At 34.3% G+C, this 22,669-nt stretch overlaps 1 protein-coding gene across 1 annotated transcript in view; it reads left to right on the forward strand.

The window, feature by feature from the left end:
* The window catches only part of Polr1A (RNA polymerase I subunit RpI1), a 352,992-nt gene that overhangs the window by 183,834 nt on the left and 146,489 nt on the right, over positions 1-22,669 (forward strand). The window contains exon 21 of the mRNA XM_090408580.1: positions 10,597-10,790. Coding sequence (XP_090264706.1) covers positions 10,597-10,790 — 194 coding nt within the window. The remainder of the gene's footprint in view (positions 1-10,596; positions 10,791-22,669) is intronic.

Genomic DNA, 22,669 nt, shown 5'->3' on the forward strand with positions numbered 1-22,669 from the left:
GGGATTTTTAGACTGGAAAATGCATCAACAAATAAATACAATGGGTAATAAAAGAGTAATCATAATGGGGGGGGGGATAATCAGAAAGGCCAGCTTCACCATAGTTATTATATTTGATGTGTCATTTATGTTCCTTTTGTCTGATAGGAATTGTGCGTCCTGTTTCCCTTATACAGGTAGTCGTCAACTTATGACCTATGCGCTTTACGACTGATCGACTTACGACCTATGCGCTTTATAACTGATCGACTTACGACTGCTACTGCATCTCGCACCACGTTTCAGTATGAACTACTGTAACAGATTTTTCTACTACACTCACACGCCCTATCCGTGTGATCCCCGAAGCCTAATGGGAACGGTTGTGCGTGTAGCGTCATCCCACTGTCCAGTAACGTGTGTTTGGCACAATTTATGCGTCTCAATCTCTGTTTGCATACATATTATGTTCACTATTTTTGGTTCAGTTATAATTTGTGTTACAATTAGCATTTTTTTTAAAACCCCTAAACATGTCAACCAAGAGGAAAGTGCTTTGTCTACTCCTAGACCTGTCAAGAAATCAAGAAAGGCCATTGATTTAGACACAAAATTGAAAGTGATCAAGCAGCATGAAGAAGGAAAGAAGGTGAATGCAATCGCACGTGATTTTAAGTTATCTCATTCGATTTTGAAAGACAAATAAAGGATTCGTGAAGTTGTTAAAAGTTTGGCACCCATGCAAGCAACAGTGATAACAAAACAACGTACAGGGTCCATCCATGAAATGGAAAAATTATCATTTCTTTGGATGGAAGATCAGATACAGAAGCGAATACCCTTAAGCCTTCTTACAGTGCAGTCGAAGGCTGGAAGTCTCTTTCAGATGCTGAAGGAACGCACTGGAAAAGATTACACTCATATATTTATAGCAAGTACAGGATGGTTCAAAAGATTCAAAAGAAGATTCAACCTTCATAGGGTTTGAGTCACTGGAGAATCAGCAAGTGCAGATGTGGAAGGAGCTCAAGAGTTTGTTAAAAGTCTGAATGAAATAATTATGGAAGGAGGGTATCAACCAGAGCAGCTTTTCAACATGGATGAGACTGGATTGTTGTGGAAAAGGATGCCAGAATGCACTTACATTCACCAAAAAGCCAAAAGCATGCCTGGTTTTAAGGCACTTAAAGATAGGCTGACTTGCTCCTTGGCAGGAAGGAACATCACAGGTTTTAAACTGAAGCCTTTTTTAATTTATCATTCTGAAAATCCCAGTGCATTCAAGAATGTAAACAAGCACACTCTGCCTGTATACTTCCATTCAAACTGAAAAGCCTGGATGACTCAAACATTGTTTGAAGACTGGTTTCTAAATTGTTTTGTACCTCAAGTTTGTGGATATTGCTTCGAGAAAGAAATTCCTTTCAAAATTGTATTAATCTTAGATAATGCACCTGGCCATCCACCTCACTTAGACCACCTCCATCCAGATGTAAAAGTTTTTTATTTGCCGCCAAACACAACTCCACTAATTCAGCCTATGGACCAAGGGGTGATTGCCACATTTAAGGTGCACTATCTTCGAATCACTTTCGCCCAAGCTATAGCCGCAACAGATGCCGACCCAGAACTATCTTTGCGAGAGTTTTGGAAACAGTACGATATTTATAAATGCATCAAAAATATTGCAGCCGCATGGGAGGCTGTGACAAAGAACTGCATGAATGGAATCTGGAAAAACTGTGTCCAGCGTTTTGTTAATGATGAATTTGATAGTCAACATGAACTTGAAATGGTTACAGAAAATATTGTAACACTGGTAAATGGACTTTCTTCAGACATTGAAATGGAAGATGTTGAAGAGCTGCTAGAGCAAGAATCTGGAGAACTTGCTAATGAAGAACTTATAGCTTTGGAAGAAGAAAGGATGGAAGAAGAGAAAAATGAAGATGAGGAAGAACCAGAAAGAAAATTCACCACTAGAGGGTTATCTGAAGGTTTTTCTCTACTAAATAAACTTCTTACACATTTTGAGGAAATGGATCCTTGAACGAATGATACAAAATGCTTTTCGGCCATACCGTGAAATTTACGAGCAGAAAAGGAAACAAACAATTCAGACAAAAATCAACATGTTTATGAGAAAAACAACTCCCACTACATCAAGTGGTGGCATTGATGACCCACAGCCAAGCACGAGTGGTCAGTACAATATTTCTTATTTCTTATCTATTTTCTACATATGTTTTGTTTAGTTCTTTAATATAAAATATATTTTAGGTTTTATACAGTATTTGATATCTTTTTCATAATATTTTTTATTTTTGTAAATAGTAAACCAATTGTGTTGTACACAGTGTCTGATTTACCTAAACTGGTTTGACTTACGTCCAGATTACTTTACAACCAGTCGGTCGGAACCTAACATGGTCGTAAGTTGACGACTACCTGTATATGGTAGATTACAGGTGCAATAAATAAGGTATACATATTAGATGAGTTGAGTAAGCTTTTTAATTTTGCAGGAGGTTTAAAGGTGGCTTTGAGGTTGTATTTCTGTAGTATTCTGTTTATTTTATCTGGTTTATTTTATTCAGGTCTTGTAGAGAATTTTGTTAATAGTGTTTGGCTGTAACCATTTTTTAGAAAAGTATTGCTGATAACTTTAAATCTTTCGTCTTTCAGCACTTGTTATTTGGAGCAGATCTTCAAAGCCCTGTTTTTAGTACTAATGACACCTAGTTTTTGTGTTGGGTGGTGGTAGGAGTTTGTGTATATATTGGCTAGTATGTGTCTGTTTCTGGTAAACAGTGAAGGAAAGACTGCCAGAAGGAATACATGTGACAAGTGTATCTAGAAACGGAAGTATGTTCTGTTTTTCAATCTCAGTTGTGAACTGTATGCATTTGTGTTGTTTGTTTAGGTGGCTAAGGAAAGTGTCTAGTGTTTGGCGGCCATTGGGCCAGATCGCAAAAACATCGTCAACGTATTTAAGCTAGACTGGTTTTAAAGGAGAGGAATGTAGAGCATGTTGCTCGAAATGTTCTATATAAAAGTTAGCAAAAGGGGAGATAATGGTGAGTCCATGGCTATGCCTTCTTTTTGTAGATAGAAAGTGTTTTGCCATACAAAATAACCAGAACATAATACTTGCGCAAAGAGCGCCATGATATTTGGAGGGAATTTGTTCTATAAAAGAAGGATTGTGTCATTGATTGGGACATTTGTAAAGAGGGCAGAGATGTCAAAACTGAGTAATAAATCATCTTTTTCTAATGTAATGTCTTTGATTATGTTTATGAAGTGTTGTGTATTTCTAATATAGGAGGGGGAATGACCTACCAACTCCTTGAGTGTTGCTGCTAATTTCTTGGCTAGGTGATAATTTGGGCTGCCTATACCTTCAACTATCGTCTGGAGTGGTGTGTTTTGTTTGTGTATCTTTGGTAGACCGTAAATTCTGAGGGAATGAGCATAATGCAGAAGTAATTTTTTGACTGTATCTTCAGGCCATGTAGTAATTGATTTAAGTAGTTTCTCTGTTTTCTTTTTTATTCTATTGGTTAGGTCGTAATTAACAAGTTGGTATGTTCCAACTTGTTAACTCCGCTGGTCCACCATGGAATATGTTGTATTTATTGCACCTGTAATCTACCATATATAGGGGAAACAGGACGTGCAATTCCTATCAGACAAAAGGAACATAAACTACACATCAAATATAATAACTATGGTGAAGTTGGCCTTTCTGATCATGCCCTGAACACTTTACATAGAATTGACTGGAAAAGCACCAGTTGTTTACATCACACCAAAATATGATATGAACGCAAATTTAAAGAAGCCTGTGAGATTCTTATCAACCACTCCAATCTGAACAATAATGATGGCCTAAAAATTCCAAGCATATGGAAGGCACATATTCTACCCACAGAACCTTTCTCCCTAAGAGTTAACCATAAACAGGACTGTAGATAATCCAGAATCCTAAATCTAATATAACAGTATAATGTTAAAAATAGGACATCGTTGTTACTGTAAAAAAACTATGTAAGAAATGATGTTTCTCTCATGTTATCTTAAATATAATTTATCTTTGATGTAGTTTCTAAATAATTAATTTGTAATTTTATCTGTTTTTTTTTTTGTTTGTTTGTTTTTTTTTCACTAGAGCAGTTGCCACCAAAGTGGTCAATATCGACCCCTGAGGGTCGATATAACATTGTTAGGGGTCGATAGAAAAATATATGACATCGTTGTATGGGTAATACTTAATTCAGTTAACTTGGATTACCTCCATCCTGAATGACAACGCAATTAAGAGTGAATTGTGGGAACAGTGACATGAATGGGTCCTGTAAGATGGAGCAAAGTCATGAAAATAGTTACAGAGGCCAATCAAGTAGGCCAAAATGACGTATTTACCAATAAACGAATGTCGGTGGTTCCCGCCCGGTGGGAGCGAGATTGCAACATGTGTGCGGTTGCTTATTTACTTACACGTATCAGTCTCATTTTTGGCAGTCAGCATACAATTATGCGTTAATGTTCTAAAATTCATCAACATACATATTATAATTCAATCGTTATTCATTCACGAACTGAACTTCTCTATGTTGAAGAGTTGAGCAGGGCTGGTGGTTTTGTACATCCTACAGAAATACGTGAGTAGGTATATTAGTTAGACTTATTACTTTTGCTTACTGACTTCAATTTTAATTATTTTAATCACAATGGAGTATATAATATACCTTGCTCATGTTGTATTAGTTACATAGGTCAGACCTCTAGAAGCTTTGAAATGAGAAAGAAAGAACACATAGGATATGTCAGAAATAACAGACAAGACATTTCAGGCCTTTCATGTCACTTTGCCTCTACTAACCATCACATTGAGTGGGATAAGAGCCTTATGCCATACATAGAAGATAACTACCATTCAAGAACCTTTAAAGAAGCAGCTACAGTCGCTCGTAAAACTGAAAACCTAAACAAGAATCAAGGTCTAATTTTACCAGAAATTTGGAAAACATTTATCAGATCATTAAACATCAAAGAAATGAACTTTCATAACAATTACGTCATGAACCATAACGGATAAATCACGTTAACGAGACACGCACAATACCAATTTTTTGTATGAATTAGAACCATCAGTTATAACCTAGTCTGTAACCTTCATTTTAGCTTACTAGTTTGTATTCTCTGAGGATGCCAATAGAAAAAATTGGCAAAACATGTAGGAGGTTAAAATAAAGCTACTTGACAAAGATTATATGTAAAAAAAGTGTAATAGTCTTATGAATAATTGTCAAGAAAAAATTCAACATAATGGAGGCCTTGTTTAACCAGGCGACGCCCCAGCCAGCATGAAATTTTGTCATGTCGTACCATCATTTTGTATTTTGGTTTAACCAATAAGAATACAATTTGGTCAGCTAAATCCCAAATTGGCAGCCCATCCTCGTTCGTTCAGTATCCAGGTAGATACCCAACAGGGTGCACCACGAGAAGGTGAGGATTGGACATTAGGTCAGAAGCCCGGTCGGTTCTCTGCATTCTCTTAAATGCTATGTGGAGGTCTCCTCTCAGTTATGCAGCTTTGACCCTTAAGCACCCTGAATGTAAAGTCTGGTATGGGTTTTCTTTCAAAAAAAAAAAAAAGGAGGACTGAAGGCTATCATCTGGTTGAAGGAGGAGATCTAGAAAGGCAATTTGATTATTGTATCTTCTTCTACCTCAAGAGTGAACTGGATATGATGGTGGATTCTCTTGATCTTTATGATGAAATCGTGAAGTTCTGTAAGGAAACCATGCCAGACCATAAGATTATCATCCACATACCTGTACCATGAAGACAGTTTAGGAGATATGCTATTCAGTAAGTTTGAATTGCTCCATGAAGTAGTTAGTAAGTGTTAGAGAAAGAGGACTACTCATGGCTCTATTGCTGGAAAAAATGATTTTGGCATTTGAAATGGCCATTGAATGATAAAGTCAAACAGGCAAAGTGTTTGCAGGAAAATCTCAATCCAATGTTTTTTCTAGGTGAACATTAGCGAATGAAGACGCACAATATATAATCCAAATAAGAGATTACTGGAGGAAATGATGAAGCTGTGATATCCTTTTCTCTGAAATGAGAGCTATTCTTAATAAATGAACAGGATTTTCACTAATGTTCTGATATTTTTAGTGAAGATGGCAAATTAAATATGGATATAGGCAACAGAGTTAGCAATGCTGGTATGATAAGAAACCAATGGAATAAGATAGAAATTAGTCAAAGCATTAAACTGGCTGTATACAAGGTAGTGTTCAAACCAGTTTTAACATATGGATCTGAGAACTGGATTAGAGGAAGAAAAAAAAACTTGATTAGATTGGAAACTACAGATAGCAGAGTTCTGAGGAAAATTAGTGCAGAATCATATTAAAAATAAGGATGTTAGAAATGAACATGACGTTAACATTCTGAAATGTGTGAGCAGAGTTAATTTCCAGTTGATAGTTACTTAAACAGAAAAGGGATAGGAAAGAGAAACGGTGTTTGATGTAAGAATAGCATGAAAAAGTCCTGGAGAAGACAAAGGTCTAAATGGATTTGCATTTAAAAGTGCTTTAGAAGACCAAAATATAATATCTGATGATATTGAAGTCCTGATAGAAAACAGAGTATGAATGAAAGATATGTATTAGTATATCTCGTTTGTTTTTAATATCAAAATTTCAAGTTTTGTATTTTGTTCTTTAATTTTTTTTTATATGAATCCCTCTCCTGAATGTTGTGAACTGTCATGAATTTTGGTATTATGGCTATGGATTAGATATTTCAGTGCCTCTGCTTGATTTAAAAAAATTTGGTTTTTGGATGTTAACTTTGCTCAGTCCAGTTTTTTGGACTGCCTGGCTTTTCGTTGTCCTCAAGCATCTCAACCACTTTGAAATCGCTTAAACCACTCATAAACTTGAGTATGGGATAAACATTCATCACCATATGCCTTTTGAAGCATTTGATGCGTTTTGGTAAAAGTTTTACCGAAACGCATACCAAGTTTAATACAAAAGTCAATCGCAGCTCTCTGTTTGAAACTCATTTTCCGACCAGTCATCAAAACACACTTTCACTCTTGTCACTATAACTTGGCTTCTAACGAATTAAATATTATAAACAGTTGACACAACACTAATGAAGGTTGCCGCTTTCAACAACAAAAAGATACAACAGGTGGCGCCACTAGTTTATTTTATTTTTGAAAAGTTCGGTTTCTTTTTGGACAGAGGGTGTAACTAAAAAAATTGTAATTACAAACTAGACAAATAATGGGGAATAACTGTTTCTCCTGGCATAGCTGACTTCAGAAAATATTCCACAAATATAACATATACATTTCTGTCTACATGCCACTCTAACACATTACTCAATATTTTACAAATTTAGCACAGACTTTTGCTTAACAGATGCATATAATTTTACATATCTATAATCCAGGAACATTGATATGATGTGCTTACTCAGTTTTTCTTTATAAACAGTCCTTTACTATGAACAAAGTTTCCATTGGGACATCTCGCATCTTCGCCTTGATCTGGATACTTCTTTTTTTAACTTGGACATTTGTGTACGCTATATACTGTTGCAATTGTTCTGGCCCAAAAAGTAAATGATATCCTTCTTTTTTCTTTCTCGACTGGCGGCTGCCTGTTGTTTACTCTAGTAGGTAACTGGACAGACTCTGATTTCGCTTTCAGTGTTTATCCATCGGACCCCGGTCAGTCATGCTTGAAATTGCAGGGAGCATGGCCTACTATATGGCAGGATACGTTGGCAGACGTGCCTTGGGAACTACCCGGAGAACTTCAGGGAGACTCACTGTTGACCTGAAGTTCTCTGGTTTATCCAGTGATATAGTTTATCCAATATATAGTTTATTGGATAAAATATATAGGTTTATCCAATGATACCATGAGTGTACTTTCGGGGTCAAGAGGTACGAGCTACCAAACCTCCAGCCAAGAACTCCTAATCATTTTTCTCCTCCCTCGTTTTTCCCTCCTTTTTTTTTTCTTTTCTTCAGACCCTTAAAAGACATTCCGACTCCGGAATGTCTGCGATCACCCTCCAGCATGATGCTGTCGCTTGTGTTCTCTTTTGCCAAGAGTGTTTGTTTTAGGTGCCTAAATGTTCGCAAGTTGTTACCGATCTCTCCTTTTCAAAGTGCTTATCTTATTTCTTCTTTAATCTGGCCAGCTTAATATCCTTTCTTTTATTTTTTTTGTTGACTCACTATACTAATAAGGCATAATCCTTTTCCTCGGTAAAAGTTTTACCGAGGAAAAGATTAGCACATTACGCAAAGTAGTTAATTTATAGTAAAGAAAAAAAACAATACATCGTATTTCTACATTATTTTTATTTGACACCCTTGTAAAACCGAGCTTGATAAGTTAACTAAATTAACTTATTGTGCAAGATTTTACATCGGCAGATTTTTAATCATTATATGAATGTAGTATGGATAAAATATATGAAAATGAAGTTTTATCAAGAGTATTGGTTTTATGTTTTGAATCTCCAATTGAAACCAATTCATATATGTGAAATGTAGGTACAACTTTTATAGATATAGAAAAAAAAAGTTTTATAGATAAACAGGGGAACATACTTATAGATAAGGAAGAAATTTCGGAACAATGGAAGGAGTACTTAGAAGATCTATATAGTGGAAAAGATCTAGATGCCAAGGCTATAGAAAATGAAACAAGACTTGATATGGAAGAAATTGGTCCAACTATATTAAAAGATGAATTTGAATGGGCACTGAATGAATTGTCAGCCGACAAGGCACCAGGCGCTGATAACATCCCTTCAGAATTAATAAAATACTCAGGAAACATAACTAAGTCATACCTTTTCAAGATCATAAAGAATATTTATGAATCTGGGATCATCCCCAAAGATTTTACACAATGCTCTATCATACCCATTCCTAAAGTAAATAATGCAAACAAGTGTGAAAATCATCGAACAATAAGCTTAATATCACATGCTTTGAAAATACTACTCAAAAATCATACAAAAAAGACTAACAAAGAAGGTTGAAGAATATATTGGCAATGACCAGTTTAGATTCAGGAAACAGCAGGGGACAAGAGAAGCAATCCTAGCTCTAAGAACAGTTATTGAAAGAAGATTGGAGAAGAATCAAAATACTCTGATAGTCTTTCTTGACTTGGAGAAAGCCTTCGATAGTATTGACTGGAATCAAATGTTTCGCCTCCTAAAAACAATAAAGGTAGATTTGAGAGATAGAAGGCTCATATTTAATCTTTACAAGCATCAAGAAGCCCTAATAGAAGCAGCCAGCAATACAACAAAAACCTCAATAGCAAAAATACGTAGAGGTGTAAAACAGGGGTGCTCTCTTTCACCCATATTGTTTAATCTGTACATTGAAGATGCAATAAATAAACTGAAAGAACTAATAGAAACCGGAATTAAGATAAATGGAATTGATATTAACTGGCTACGGTTTGCAGATGATATAGCAGTTTTAGCTGATAACGAAAACAAACTGAAAGCCACCCTAACAAAGATGGAAGAAATCTTCACACAGTACAGCCTAAAAATTAATTATAAGAAAACAAAATTATTAATTACAAGTAAAACAATTCCAATGAAAATAAACCTGGAAATAAATAATAACCTACTACAACAGGTATCCTCTTTTAAATATCTTGGAAGTCTTATCACAGAAGATGGAAGAAACCAATCAGATATTAAAGCACGAATAATCCTAGCCAAAAAAGCATTCTATAACAGAAAAAACATTTTTACCAGTAAAGGACTTAGCATCCAGCTCAAAAAAGGCTAGTGAAAACATATATATGGAGCATTGAATTATATGGTTGTGAGGCCTGGACTCTAACAAAACAAGACATGAAAAAGTTGGAGGCATTTGAACTTTGGTGCTGGAGAAAGAAGATGAAAATTAGTTGGACAGAAAAGAAAAGTAATGAAGAAGTTCTGAATATAGTTCATGAAGAGCAGTCATTAATGAAACACATCAATAAGAGAAGAAAAAGCCTAATTGGACACCATTTGAGGCATGGGGAACTGTAGAAGGAAAGAGGCCACAAGGCAGACCAAGAATTTCATATATAAATAACATAATGATTCTAATTGGCACTAAGAGTTATGAAGAGATAAAAAGGAAGTCACAAGACAGGATGTTGTGATGTGCTGCTATATTTACCAATTTTTGGATTGATGCACCAAAGAAGAAGAAGGTACAACTTAATTTTTGCATTTGAATTGTTAATGGTACCTCTGAATATTTTTTGAGTTATTCTGCATTTAAAATGTTTTCTTTTTGAGTTAATGAATTGAATTTAAACATTTATTAGTTCAACTTTTCTGTAACAGATAAGAAAATGGTTATGCAAAAACCAATTTTTGGATTGATACACCAAAGAAGAAGGTACAACTTAATTTTTGCATTTGAATTGTTAATGGTACCTCTGAATATTTTTTGAGTTATTCTGCATTTAAAATGTTTTCTTTTTGAGTTAATGAATTGAATTTAAACATTTATTAGTTCAACTTTTCTGTAACAGATAAGAAAATGGTTACGCAAAAAGGGAGATCCATATATACATTCAAGAGTATCAGGATTTCATCTGTTTGAAGCTGAAAATCTAGAATTATTGCGTTCCCAGTTCTCTGATATCAACCCCAACACAAAAAGAGAAATTGCTAAAGAGAAGTTACATGAGATGTGGTATACATTAGATGAAAAATTGAAACAAAGGTAAGTTTATTTAGTCAGTATGTAGCTATAATATTTTATCCATAACTAATTTTCTTTTCCTTGAATATAGCTGTTTCTGTATGACAAGTATAATAAGTGATTCTGTTTATATCAATAAATAAAATATTTCTAAAGAAATTAATTAGTAACTTAATTTCTTTAGAAATATTTTAAAAAAAAAATTAAGCATAATTGTCTTTTAAGACCAAGGAATGTTCAGTGAGGATAAAGTCACCCAAAATCCTGATATGAGATTTGCAAACCCAAGACAAATTTCTCCAGTTTGTTGATCTTTGATTTCTTCAAATTATTTCTTGAAGGCAGAGATGCTGTCTGTTTAACTTGTTGGAAGATGTTATAGTATGGAGTTTTATAGAATGGTACATCTGCAGTTGTTTGCAGGTGTACCATTCTATGAAATTCTACATTCTATGAAACAAAAACTACATTTGCACATGTAGTTTTTTCACATTTTAAGCTTTGAGGCTAAACTAATGTTATTGTTATTTTTTAATATGTGGTATCATTTCTGCATATGATGATTAAAGTTTGAATATGAACTTAGCAACCAAGTTTCATTAAGCCTATTAGCATAACTGTTTGTGTAACATCTTTATGAGAAATAGCTATGTTACAGACTCTGTATTCACAAAAGTATTAATATAATTCAAACCATGACAAATTTTGAAGCTGTTATTAATGCATGAACTCAGCAAAACACTGTTTTCTGTCTAAATATTTCATCAGAGATGTATTTTTTTCTATTTCCGTACCTGAGAATAATCAATGTACAGTATCTTCAAAGAATTTTCTTTTCAAAACAGCCTTGTCTCTTTTAGTTAGATCCCATATTCCAATTCATAGAATAACAAGTTAACAACAAAAATTGTTTTCTAAATAGTGTTATGTTGTTGACAACTGGAGAGCAGCAGAGATATACTATCAGCATTTTTCTTTTATGCTGTATATAATTGCTATGAGTTAAGGGCAGAAAGAAAACTTAAACTCTAAAACAAATATTAACACAGTTTTATCTGAAATTAGATCCATTGAAATACTTAAGCAAACAACAACAACATCTTAATACTTTCTCTTAATTTCCATGTGAGTATTAGGAAAATTAGTGGAAGATACTATAAAAAAGATTACATAGAAAGACTAAAAAAAAAATGATAAAACAGAGGAGAGAGAAGTAGATCATACATATAACAAAATTGGTTATATTAATAAGTATATTATGTTAACTATCCAAATTCACTATTTCTCTGTAAGGAAAATAATCCATATACAAGTTATAAAATGCAACTTTTAATTTATAAGTGGAAGATGTATACCAAATTTAGCTGGTTCCATTAAATACCACCAGTTTTAGCTTAATGTATTTATATTTATTGTCTATCACATAGATATTTAATGCTTTTTTTTTTTTTTTTTTTTTTTTTTTTTGTAGCATATAAAAAAGTGTGAGTTCTGCTTAGTAGGGTACATCTTCAATGAATTTTATATGGCTAACCTTTAATTCAGTTTTGAATATCTTTTGAGGGCTAATGAAGCTGCATCTGCAGTCTCATCAGCCCTCAACAGATAACAATACATTGTTCACACCCACCTGTATGAACATTCATCTTACCATATACCATGTTCTGATGGAGTGCCAGCATTTCACTTGAGAGAGAGATTCAGACTTTGATAATCTCATCATCATCAATTTCCTGTTATGTACTTTGAAGTGGTGTAATCTGGTTGAGCCATACGCACTCAGGCAGACCTTGTTGATGAACGTTAATGGTTTGAAAATTTTAACTTTTTACAAAGAAGAATTTATACAAATGCAATTTACATGTAGATATGGTATTGCACTATTTTAAAATTTTTTCCGTTTATGTAACATGTTCTTATTTAGCTATTTATATTTTATACTACTGTGTGCTGCTCTAACCTTTGTAATGGTGCAGTATGACTTTTGCTGTCCTTACACCAATAAACCCCAAACCAACTACATTTCCACCCCTCTCTTTCATATCATGATGGAACACTTGCTACATCTTTTAAAGAGAAGGTAGGTATCCCTCTTATTCTTTGTTCTACTAAGTGGATGTACTCTAGAATTGACACCCATAAATTGTTCTTATCTGTCCCCTATCTAGCAGCATGTGAACAAGAGTTTTTCTAACTAGTTCCAAAAAAAAAGGAGATAATTCATCTCCAAACTATCATCCCAGTGCCATCAAATCATCTTAATACTCTTAAAAGTGATGGAGAAGGTCATTAACAATTGACTTCTTCACTATTTAGAAGCTCATCAGTTATTACCATTTCACCATTCTTGTTCTACAGTACACCTTCTCACTAACTTTACCTCACCTTTTGACACAAACCATAATAAGATTTAATGAATCTCATGTGGTCATTCTAGATACTTCCAAAACATTTGATCAAATCTTGCATTGTAGCCTTCTTTCCAAGCTGCCATCTTATGATCTCCCTTCTATCCCCTTGTAAGTAGATTGCCAGCTTTTTCTTCATTATCTATCATGGTGGATGATTACCGCTCATCAGGTTTCTTTCTAGAGTATCAATGTCAGAGTATCCCAAAGTTCTTTGCTTTCATGTACACTTTCCTATATATTAGTGATCTTATGACCACTCTTTTCCATAATTTTGTTTTTCTGATGTCAGTACACTCCATTTCTCTTTGTTGCTCACAAAATTGTAGTACTCAGATGACTTCAGCTTATGGTCTTCACTGGCCACTGCCTTAAACACCAGTCTTCTAGCCATTCTCAAGTGCAACCAAAACACGATTCTGCCTTAACTTACTAAATAACCAGGTTTTAATTTATAGATGTTTCTTTTTATTAAAATTAAATGTTTCTTCAACATGTTTCGTTGTCTACATGGCTGACAACATCTTGAGGAAGCTATTTAACACAAGCAAAAACAAAAAAAAAAAAATCAAATGTTTCCCAATGGCTGTTATTTCTATAAATTAAACACTGGGATAATAATTTAATCGTATGTATCATTATGCATATTATGCACAGTTTCTACACTGTTGTATAAACTCTGTGTGATCGCTGGCATGGTTTTTTGAATGTCACACACATTAATTAATGACTTCCACAAAGTAATCAGTCCTTGGTTTCTGTGTAGTGTGCCTTTTGAGAATATGGCCTCAGAAGACTCCTTGTACAATCTGTCAAAGTTATTCTCTTGTAATTAAGGCATGGAGGAGGATTGCCAATTTGCCATGTGACATTCTGTGAGGATGTTTGCTGTGAGTCCACTTTTTTCCTTCCTGCTTGTTTTCAACATTGCTTACATGTTCTTTTTTATACAGATTTCAAAATTTCTCCCAGTTTGAATTACGTACACCTTTCCACAAGAACATTGAATCTTGTATACTCCAGGATGTTTATAAAATTGTACCTTGTCTTTAGGGTCACATAGGAAACTTCTTAAGGTGTTTACTGAGTTAAAGGCTATTCTGATGTTACTGATTTTAATGCTAAGAACTATTTTCTTGATGTGTTGCCAACGTATGGTGAAGATAGCATGCCTTTATAAGTAATTTCTGGGTTATTTCAGGATGGTTCATTGGAAAATAAGTTTCTTTAGTAACTTTTAAGTATCCATTTTGCAGGAGCAGATTAAATAGGATTTGAAGTTCATGAAATTCCTGACATGTACTCTCAAAGAGTGTATAGCATATGATAGTACTACATGAAAAACTTACATCATTACTAACTTCCTATCTAAAATTTTCCTCCAAATCAATCTGTTACCTGTCAAGACCAAAACATTATCAGATCTTATATTTCTATCTTCTAAGGCACTTTTTCTATCAATCCACCTATATCTTGGTCTTTTTCCTACCAACCTGGCAGAGAACACTTGTTTTGCTAATCTTTCCTCTTCCATTCTGTTTAAGTGACCATACCACCTGAGATTAGCTCTGCTAACACATTCCTGGATGCCAACAACATCAAGTTCTTTCCAAATATTCTCGTTTTTAATATGATATTGCCATTGATGCCATCTGTTCACATCCCTAATCTTCCTCATAACTCTATCATATCTGTGGTCTCTAGTCTTTGGTCAAGTGTTTTATTTCTAACCCAGCTCTCAGATCCATAAGTTAAAATTGGTTTGAACATGGTCTTGTATACAGATAATTTAGTGTTCCAACTAATTTCTCTCTTATTCCATATAAATTTATTCAGTTGACTTCCTACCATACCATCTTTGTTGATTCTGTTATCTATTTCCATATTTAATTTACCATCTTCAATAAAAATTGTGCCTAGGTAGCTGAAATGTTTTACTTGTTCTATAGATTCTCCATTCACAATGCAGTTGATATTTTCAGTGCTTCTGCCTATTTTCATTGTCTTTGTCTTGTTATTGCTCACCTTCGTACCATATCTATTACATCAGTTATTCAATTTAGTCAGGGAATCTTGCAGACTTGTAGGAGATTTATTTAGAAGTATGACATCGTCCGCATAAAGCAAGGAGCTGAGATTAATATCTCATGTATTGCTTGATATAATGCCCCATTGACACCATCATACAACTATAGTGTTTTGAATAGCTTTTCTTTTGGCACCTTGTCATATGCCTTTTCTAGATCTACAAAGCTTAAATACATATCTTTGTTATATTCCCATGATTTCTCAACTATTTGTTGTAAAGTGAAAATCTATGCAGTGCAGCCACTGTAGAACTTTTATACCTCCATACTTGAGCACTTCTGGTCGAATATCATTTACTCCAGCTGCCTTTCCACATTTTAGGGCTTTTGATGGCTTTTTCTACTTCAAATATGGATCTGTATTCCTGATTGCATGCCTTTTGAGTGTTTTTACCCTGTGCTGTCACTGCTTGTTTTATTTAGCAATTTTTCAAAGTAATTACTCCATACATTAAGGATATCTTTTTCTCCAGTTTTCATTTCACCTTTATCATTCTCTAATTCCTTTTAAAGCACTCTTTCATCCATCTCTGAGCTTTTTCAACAACCTCCAGAATATCTTGCCACCTTCTTGATATTTATTTTCTATGTTCTTACCAAAATCTTCCCGTGACTTTTGTTTATCTAGTTTTACACAGCGTTTAGCTTTCTTACATTTGTCTTTGTATTCTCTAAGAGTACAAGCTGACTTATGTGAGGAACTTTTGATATGCTTTCTTCTTTTCCTTCACTGCCTCTTTAACTTTCTGTGTCCACCATGAAGTTCTGAATTTTCAGAACTCCATGGTGTGAGGTTGTCCTTGCAGACAACCTCACCACATGCTTCTCTGGCTGAATCAATCAGTGTTTTCTTCAAGGCTTGCCACTAAATCTCCAAGGTTTGGTTAGTGTTCTCGAACTCTTTCATTTGTTTGAAATGCTTCATTTCTAACAAATGAAACATTTATTCTCTTTTGTTTCCCTGGTGAATACTGAATAATAGAAGAATTTGAGATGTTTCTTGTTCTTTTTTTTATTCCTTGCATCTTCTCTTCATGTGAATTTGTGCACATTTTTATGTTGGAACATTGTGTTAGTAATAACCAGTCCATGTCCTGAGCAGAAATCCAACAGGTATTTGCCATTATTATTAGCTTTGCACTTTTCTCTAAATTTTCCCAAAATATTTTTGCATGTCTGATAATCATTTCCTACTCTGCTATTTAGATCCCCCACAAGGACCAACTTTTCCTTTTTCACTGTGTCAGTTGCTTTCTCTAAAGCCTCAAAAATTCCTCCACTTCTACCTTAGTAGAACCTTCTGTTTGACCATAGGCACAAATAAGTCTCATTGTCCAGTTCCCCATTCTCATATTTGCCCACATCACTCTACTTGATATTGCCTGCCATTCAAGAAGATTAGCCTCATATTTAGTGTTGAATACTATGGCTAATCCTTCTTTTCCTTGATTGTCATTGCCTGAATATAACATTTTGTATTTATTGCTCAGAAAGATCTCACTAGTTTTTGTCTTTTTTGTTTTGGTCATCCCTAGTATGTTGATCTGGTACTTATCCAATTCCTCAGCTAGTTCCATTTCTTTGCCATTCAGGCTTCTTATGTTGATAGTACCAATCTTGAACGCTAGTGATGTTGAGTTGGGGTGTGTTTCAGGATTTGTTCCAGTAGCTGTTCCTTTCACTGTTCACCCTTTTTTTCCTGGTGAAAACAACAGGTTCCTTGTTTAACCAGGCAATGTTCCAGCCAGAATGAAATTCTGTTATGTTATAGCATAATTTTATATTGTGGCTTAAGCATTAAGAATAAAATTTATTCAGCTAAATTCTAAATTGTCATCCCATCCTTTTCGTTCAGTATCCAAGGTAGATACCTAACAGGATGCACTGCGCTAAGGTGACGATTGGACATTAGGTCAGAAGCCCTGGTTCTCTGCATTGCTTTAAAGGCTATGTGGAGGTCTCCTCTCAGTTATACAGCTTTGACCATTAAGCACCCCTGATTTGAAGTTCTTTTCTTTTAATTTCATCATTTCTGAGTTTGATGATACTCAATTTTTGTTGAGGGTGATGGAACAAGCTTGCATGTAGATACCTACCTTTGTGGGTTTATTTTCTATAAACTTCTAATGATAATCTTTCAGCTATGTTGATGGGGAATTTTCTGTCCTTTTCTACTTCTAATGTGAATTTGAATTTTGGATGGCAATTATTCAGAAAATGTACAAAATTTTCAAGGTCTTTTTGGTTATGTTTCCATATAATGAAGATATCGACATACCTCTACCAAACATGTGGTAGATGTAGAGTGTAAAATTCACACATGAATTTTTCCATATGTGAATTGGTAATGGGAGGTGATAATGGTGAGCCCATTGCCAGACCATTTTATTTTTGTAGTAAAATTTGCTTTTCCAAGTAAAGAATGAGGCAATGATGAAAGAGATGTGTGATATTAGGAAGAAATAAGTCTGCGAGGATATCTATCGGTTCTTTCATACACATTTGTAAACAATGAAACTGTCTGAACTAGCTAATATATCTCATTGGGTAATTTGTATTTTTGAAAGTTTTCTACAAAATGTGTTGAATTTTTCAATTAAGAGGTTTAAATGTTCAATACTGAGGCTTGAGTTTTAATGGGTGTTTAGAAATAAAATATGTATGAGAGTTTCTGCCATCCACTATTGGACAGAGGAGGATTATCTGTTTTGTGCACTTCATACAATCTGTGTATGAAGCAGTATGCACCTGCAGTATGGTGTTATCAAAACCTTAGCAGGTAGAGCTAGATACCTCTTCTGAAATCAATCACATCTGGTATGCTTATTTTTAACCAGTGGCTTTCATGAAATCGATAGAATTCTCAGCCTGTCCCCAAACCCAAATCCCCCCCCCCTCCACCAATCCAGGACACAAAAATTCCATTGCCATCCCTTACATCTTAAAAAAGAATCTCACATGCTCTAAAAAAAAGTATAAACATACACACCTCCTTTAATTCATACCAAAAATTAGCTACCCTCATCTGCTCCCAAAAGATCCTCTCATCTCCATCTAAATATTCCTGGTGTCTCTAGTATCTCCTTACCCCTGCAAACTAACGTACTTAGGACATACTGGAACAACAGCTAATATCTGTTTGGAAGAACACACACTCTGTTCATTATTTATGCTGCAGCTGGTGTGGCAGACCATGCCTTGAATACAGATTATCAGATCTAAATCTACAGTCAAAGATATAAATCTGATGTTTCTAAAATCAACAACTTTCTCCAAATTTAAATTGATTTGGCTGCCTCATGTTATCAGAAATCAAGATTCCTTCACCACACCTCTAGAAAGTGCCAGTTACGACTTAAGGATCTCATATTGTTACAATCAGTCTGTGTGTACATTTAGTGTATTTCTTTGCTCCCGCAAAGATGCATTGTGGAGGATACCTTGGTAACTAAAGTGAAATATTGGCCTAATAATTTAATAGCTAAATAAATTTAATCACTTATCCCTATGTGTTTTTTCCTCTAAACATCAACATGAGTGATTATCAATGTTGCATCCATACCAGACTAGTTCTATGGTATATGCTAATGAGTGTCAATTTAGCGTTTTTATGTGCAAGGTTATGAGCTGATTTTGGACTGAGGATATTGCAAGCAATGTAATATATTAATGGGAATTTGCTGCAAGTGAACAAGAGACCTGGGTTGATGTTAGACAAAGCTTAAGCATCACATCAGATAACCATTGTTGAAGAGGACAGTGGTCTCAGGGTATAAAGAAGTTATTCTCCCTCTTTACAGTTTTGATAAGGCTACATCTGAACTTGTACTTGAATATGGTCACTTGTTTCATGTAAATGAAGAGACATTTAAACAGCAGAGGGCAACAAAAATAAGTGGCTTGGAATTCTTCATACAAGGACATTGAAAGAACATGTCTTCAACATTTAACAAACAGATGGAGAGGAGATATAAAGAAACATTAAAGTTGTGAAGGGGATTTATAGTTCAGATAAGTGAAATTTTGCAACTTATTGCAGGCAGAGGGAGAACATGAATCGAGCCTTTCTGAAAACTGAATGAGAGCATTGGTAGGAGGAAATATGTAGGATCCAGGCTCTTCTCATGATGTCTTCACTTTCATTGAGTTAGAGGACTTTCAGGGAAATCATTTGAAAATTTTGGTAATTTCTGCTTTATCGGTGTTAACATATTATTGATAGGAAATGGAGGAAGAGAAATTAGCTATCTATGATGTTTCTAAGATTTGAAGTATGTTTTTCTTTATTCACTTTCTCTGGTAATCTTTTCAACACTCTTCTCCACCTCACTTATCTTGTAACATTATTTAAAATTTACATGTAGTGATTATGAAAATGTATTCAAGGTATGCATTGAAATAATAAGCATCTCTAATGTTACAATAAGGATAAAAATGTAATATATAATTATATAACTGTTTACTGAAATATTCAGACTTATGAAAGATGTTTGCATTGCATCATCCTCTTTTTCCAAGGCTGTCAGTCTGTTTTATGTGTGTTTGTGAGGATATAGATAGTTCAGAAACTAAAGTCACTACATATTGTTCATTCATGATTCATTAATTCTTGAACATGCTAACCTTTACCTTTTGTGTGGTATTTCTTTTCTTGAAGAGTTTTTCTGTACCATTTATTGCATGATAATTTTTGGGAATAGCCCTTCATAGAATTAGGCAAAATGAAATTATGGGGAAGTTTCCTTAAAAATACATTTGTTGTGAGATTACAAATTGATTACCAGCTCTTGATCCTGTAGTTTATTACTGTTGCCCAATATTCCTCCCCTTGCCTACCTTTTTTAAAATTTTCTCTTAAAATTTTAAAAAAGATATATTGTGCTAAAAAAAAGACATATCGTGCTCAAACATTTACACTGAAAAGACTAAAACACTCTTGAACCTTACTATTACTGAAAAAGTCAATCTCCTTCCTATCTCTTCATTATGTGTATGCTGTGGAAGTTCACCTTTCTCATGCATTGTTGATTTTCGCCTGTGAATGTTTCATTCCTTCTGCATTTGCTTGGTTGATTGAGTGAATATTATCTCTGTTCTTCATCTAGCAGTCTGGGTTTGAATTTCATTGCAGGCATTGATTTGTGAGTGTCTTTTAGATAGCAAATGCATTTCATTGTTTGGAGACTTGAAGTAGCTTGAAAAAGTTTCATGTTTAGTTATTTCTACAGCTGGGTTTCTGGATTATTTAACTCTTAGCCCACTCATACTACTAATGTTAAGTGTACAAATTCCATGGGTGAGATTTACATTAAAAAAAAAAAAAAATACAGTTACATTTGTTTTGTTTTCTTCTTGTAATATATTGTTTAATGTAGTAAATTTTCTTTAGAATAGCATTACCCAGTGGGTCTTTGGTTAGGACGTTTTTTTGTAGTTATAATCATGATTCATATAACAATGTTTGTTTTAGTGTCAGTTATATTTATTGTACCATTTACTGCTGTTATTTATGTTATTTGAAAGTCTAGAAAAAATATCACAATGTACTGTGTTGTTATATTTGTTCAGTTATACCTAATGACTCATGGATACATGGTGCAAGGGATGTGGAAGTTAATCTTTCAGTTAATCTCTCCTCTTCCCCTTGACATCTTGATAGTATTACAAAAAAAAAAAAAAAAAACTTTAAAAATAGTAATATTTAAATTATAATATCCACATATAGTTGAGCCATGCATTATGAAATTATGTACTTTAAAAATGGGATGTTGGCCTTCCAAGTAAATAATCCTGTATAAAAACGGCCATTTTTTTTAAAGTGGTAATCGAACCTATTTATATGTTAGTATTGTGGGGTGGGAGCTAGTTGTAAGATAATCCTGAAACTCTTCTCTAGAGTCTAAACATGGTGTTTTTTAAAATGCTGATGCCATTTAATAAGTAAGAAGTAAATTCAACTAACCTAAAGACACCCACGTATAGTGGGAATGAAACCTGCAACCTGTTAGTTGCTGCGTAAGTACTAGGTTCATAGAATTTATTGCATTTGTTCTGTACATGGAGGACTTGAGGGGAGTAGAGAAGTTTTTTAATGTTGATCTCACCCCATAAAGGGTGGGATTAACATAAAAAAACTTCTGTCCTCAAATGGGATTAACAACCTTTATCAACCTTTTATAGGTTGATAAATATAATGCATTTAGTGCTATAGGTTAGATGAATAAGAAAAATCCCCTGCTTAGAGAACAAGTGTTACTTTTTTGGAGCCACTCTAGGTTTGTGTTTTTGGTGTCATATTGTTATGTCGTTGCTTTTACTTATATATTTCTTTAACCTCTATTATCTTTTCTTGTGTGTAGCCTAACTAGATTCTACCTAGGGATATTTCCTTTTCAGCTGGCAAATTTGTATTTATACTGCACCAGCCGGTATCCTATAACAGGAATTTATTCAAGTTCAGGGAAATATTCCTAGATTCATTGGCATTCACTCTAACACACACTTAAATAGATATCGGTACTATTGCAGTCGTGACCAATGATCTATTACTTAAACATATATATCTAAAATTTCTCCCGCTATGGTTCTAATTTTATAAGTGGTAATTTGATATCTCGAATTCAAGCATATTCAATAAAACATGTTTATTGGAACTAAATGATAATTACAACTAAATTGAATCAAATTACTAAAACTTCTAAATCTCATGCTAAGATAATTAAACAATTCTAAATTAATCAAGTTCACCTAGATAGATCAAATTGTTAATCACACAGAACAATAGAAAGTAATGACAATATTACACTAAATTAAGATTCTCTCATGCATGCTATTCATAGAGTACATACTATACTCAGTTAAGGTTATCTACTAAACAAAATACACTTATTACTTCTGTCACATACAATTAGATTCGTTCCTGACAATTCCTTATCCAACAGGATTTGCTGTCTCAAATACGAAATCTTATCAAAGTTCTCTAAAGGATTGTCCACATTACTTAATCAAACACAAATTTCAATCTTCTATCATTTCCATAACATATAACAAAGATCTCTACATTACCCAGTTCTTTCCAAAGGTCTATTAACTACAACGTGTTGTTCTAGTCATCCTTCGATTGGCTGTTTCGGCGCCTGGCTTATGGCTACATCATCCTTTCTACTGTTGATGAACTTGAACTATTTTCTTCTGTGACTGAGGGCTATCTCCGCTCCTTTCCGATGGGACATCCAGCGAGCGGCACGATTCTTCATAGGCTGATGACTCCACGTGGAATCTTGTTCAGCATAATCAGGAAAACAGCTCGCTGTCTGACATCATAGAACCCTGGCTCGTCCTTTCTCCGACCACTGGTCAAGAATCCTCGAGATGAAATCCAGAACAAAAAGCCTTGCAATATGGC

The sequence above is a fragment of the Typopeltis vanoorti genome, chromosome 18 (assembly GCF_054136105.1).
Source record: "Typopeltis vanoorti isolate ZY-2024b chromosome 18, IOZ_Tvanoo_1.0, whole genome shotgun sequence".
Classification (NCBI taxonomy): domain Eukaryota; kingdom Metazoa; phylum Arthropoda; class Arachnida; order Uropygi; family Thelyphonidae; genus Typopeltis; species Typopeltis vanoorti.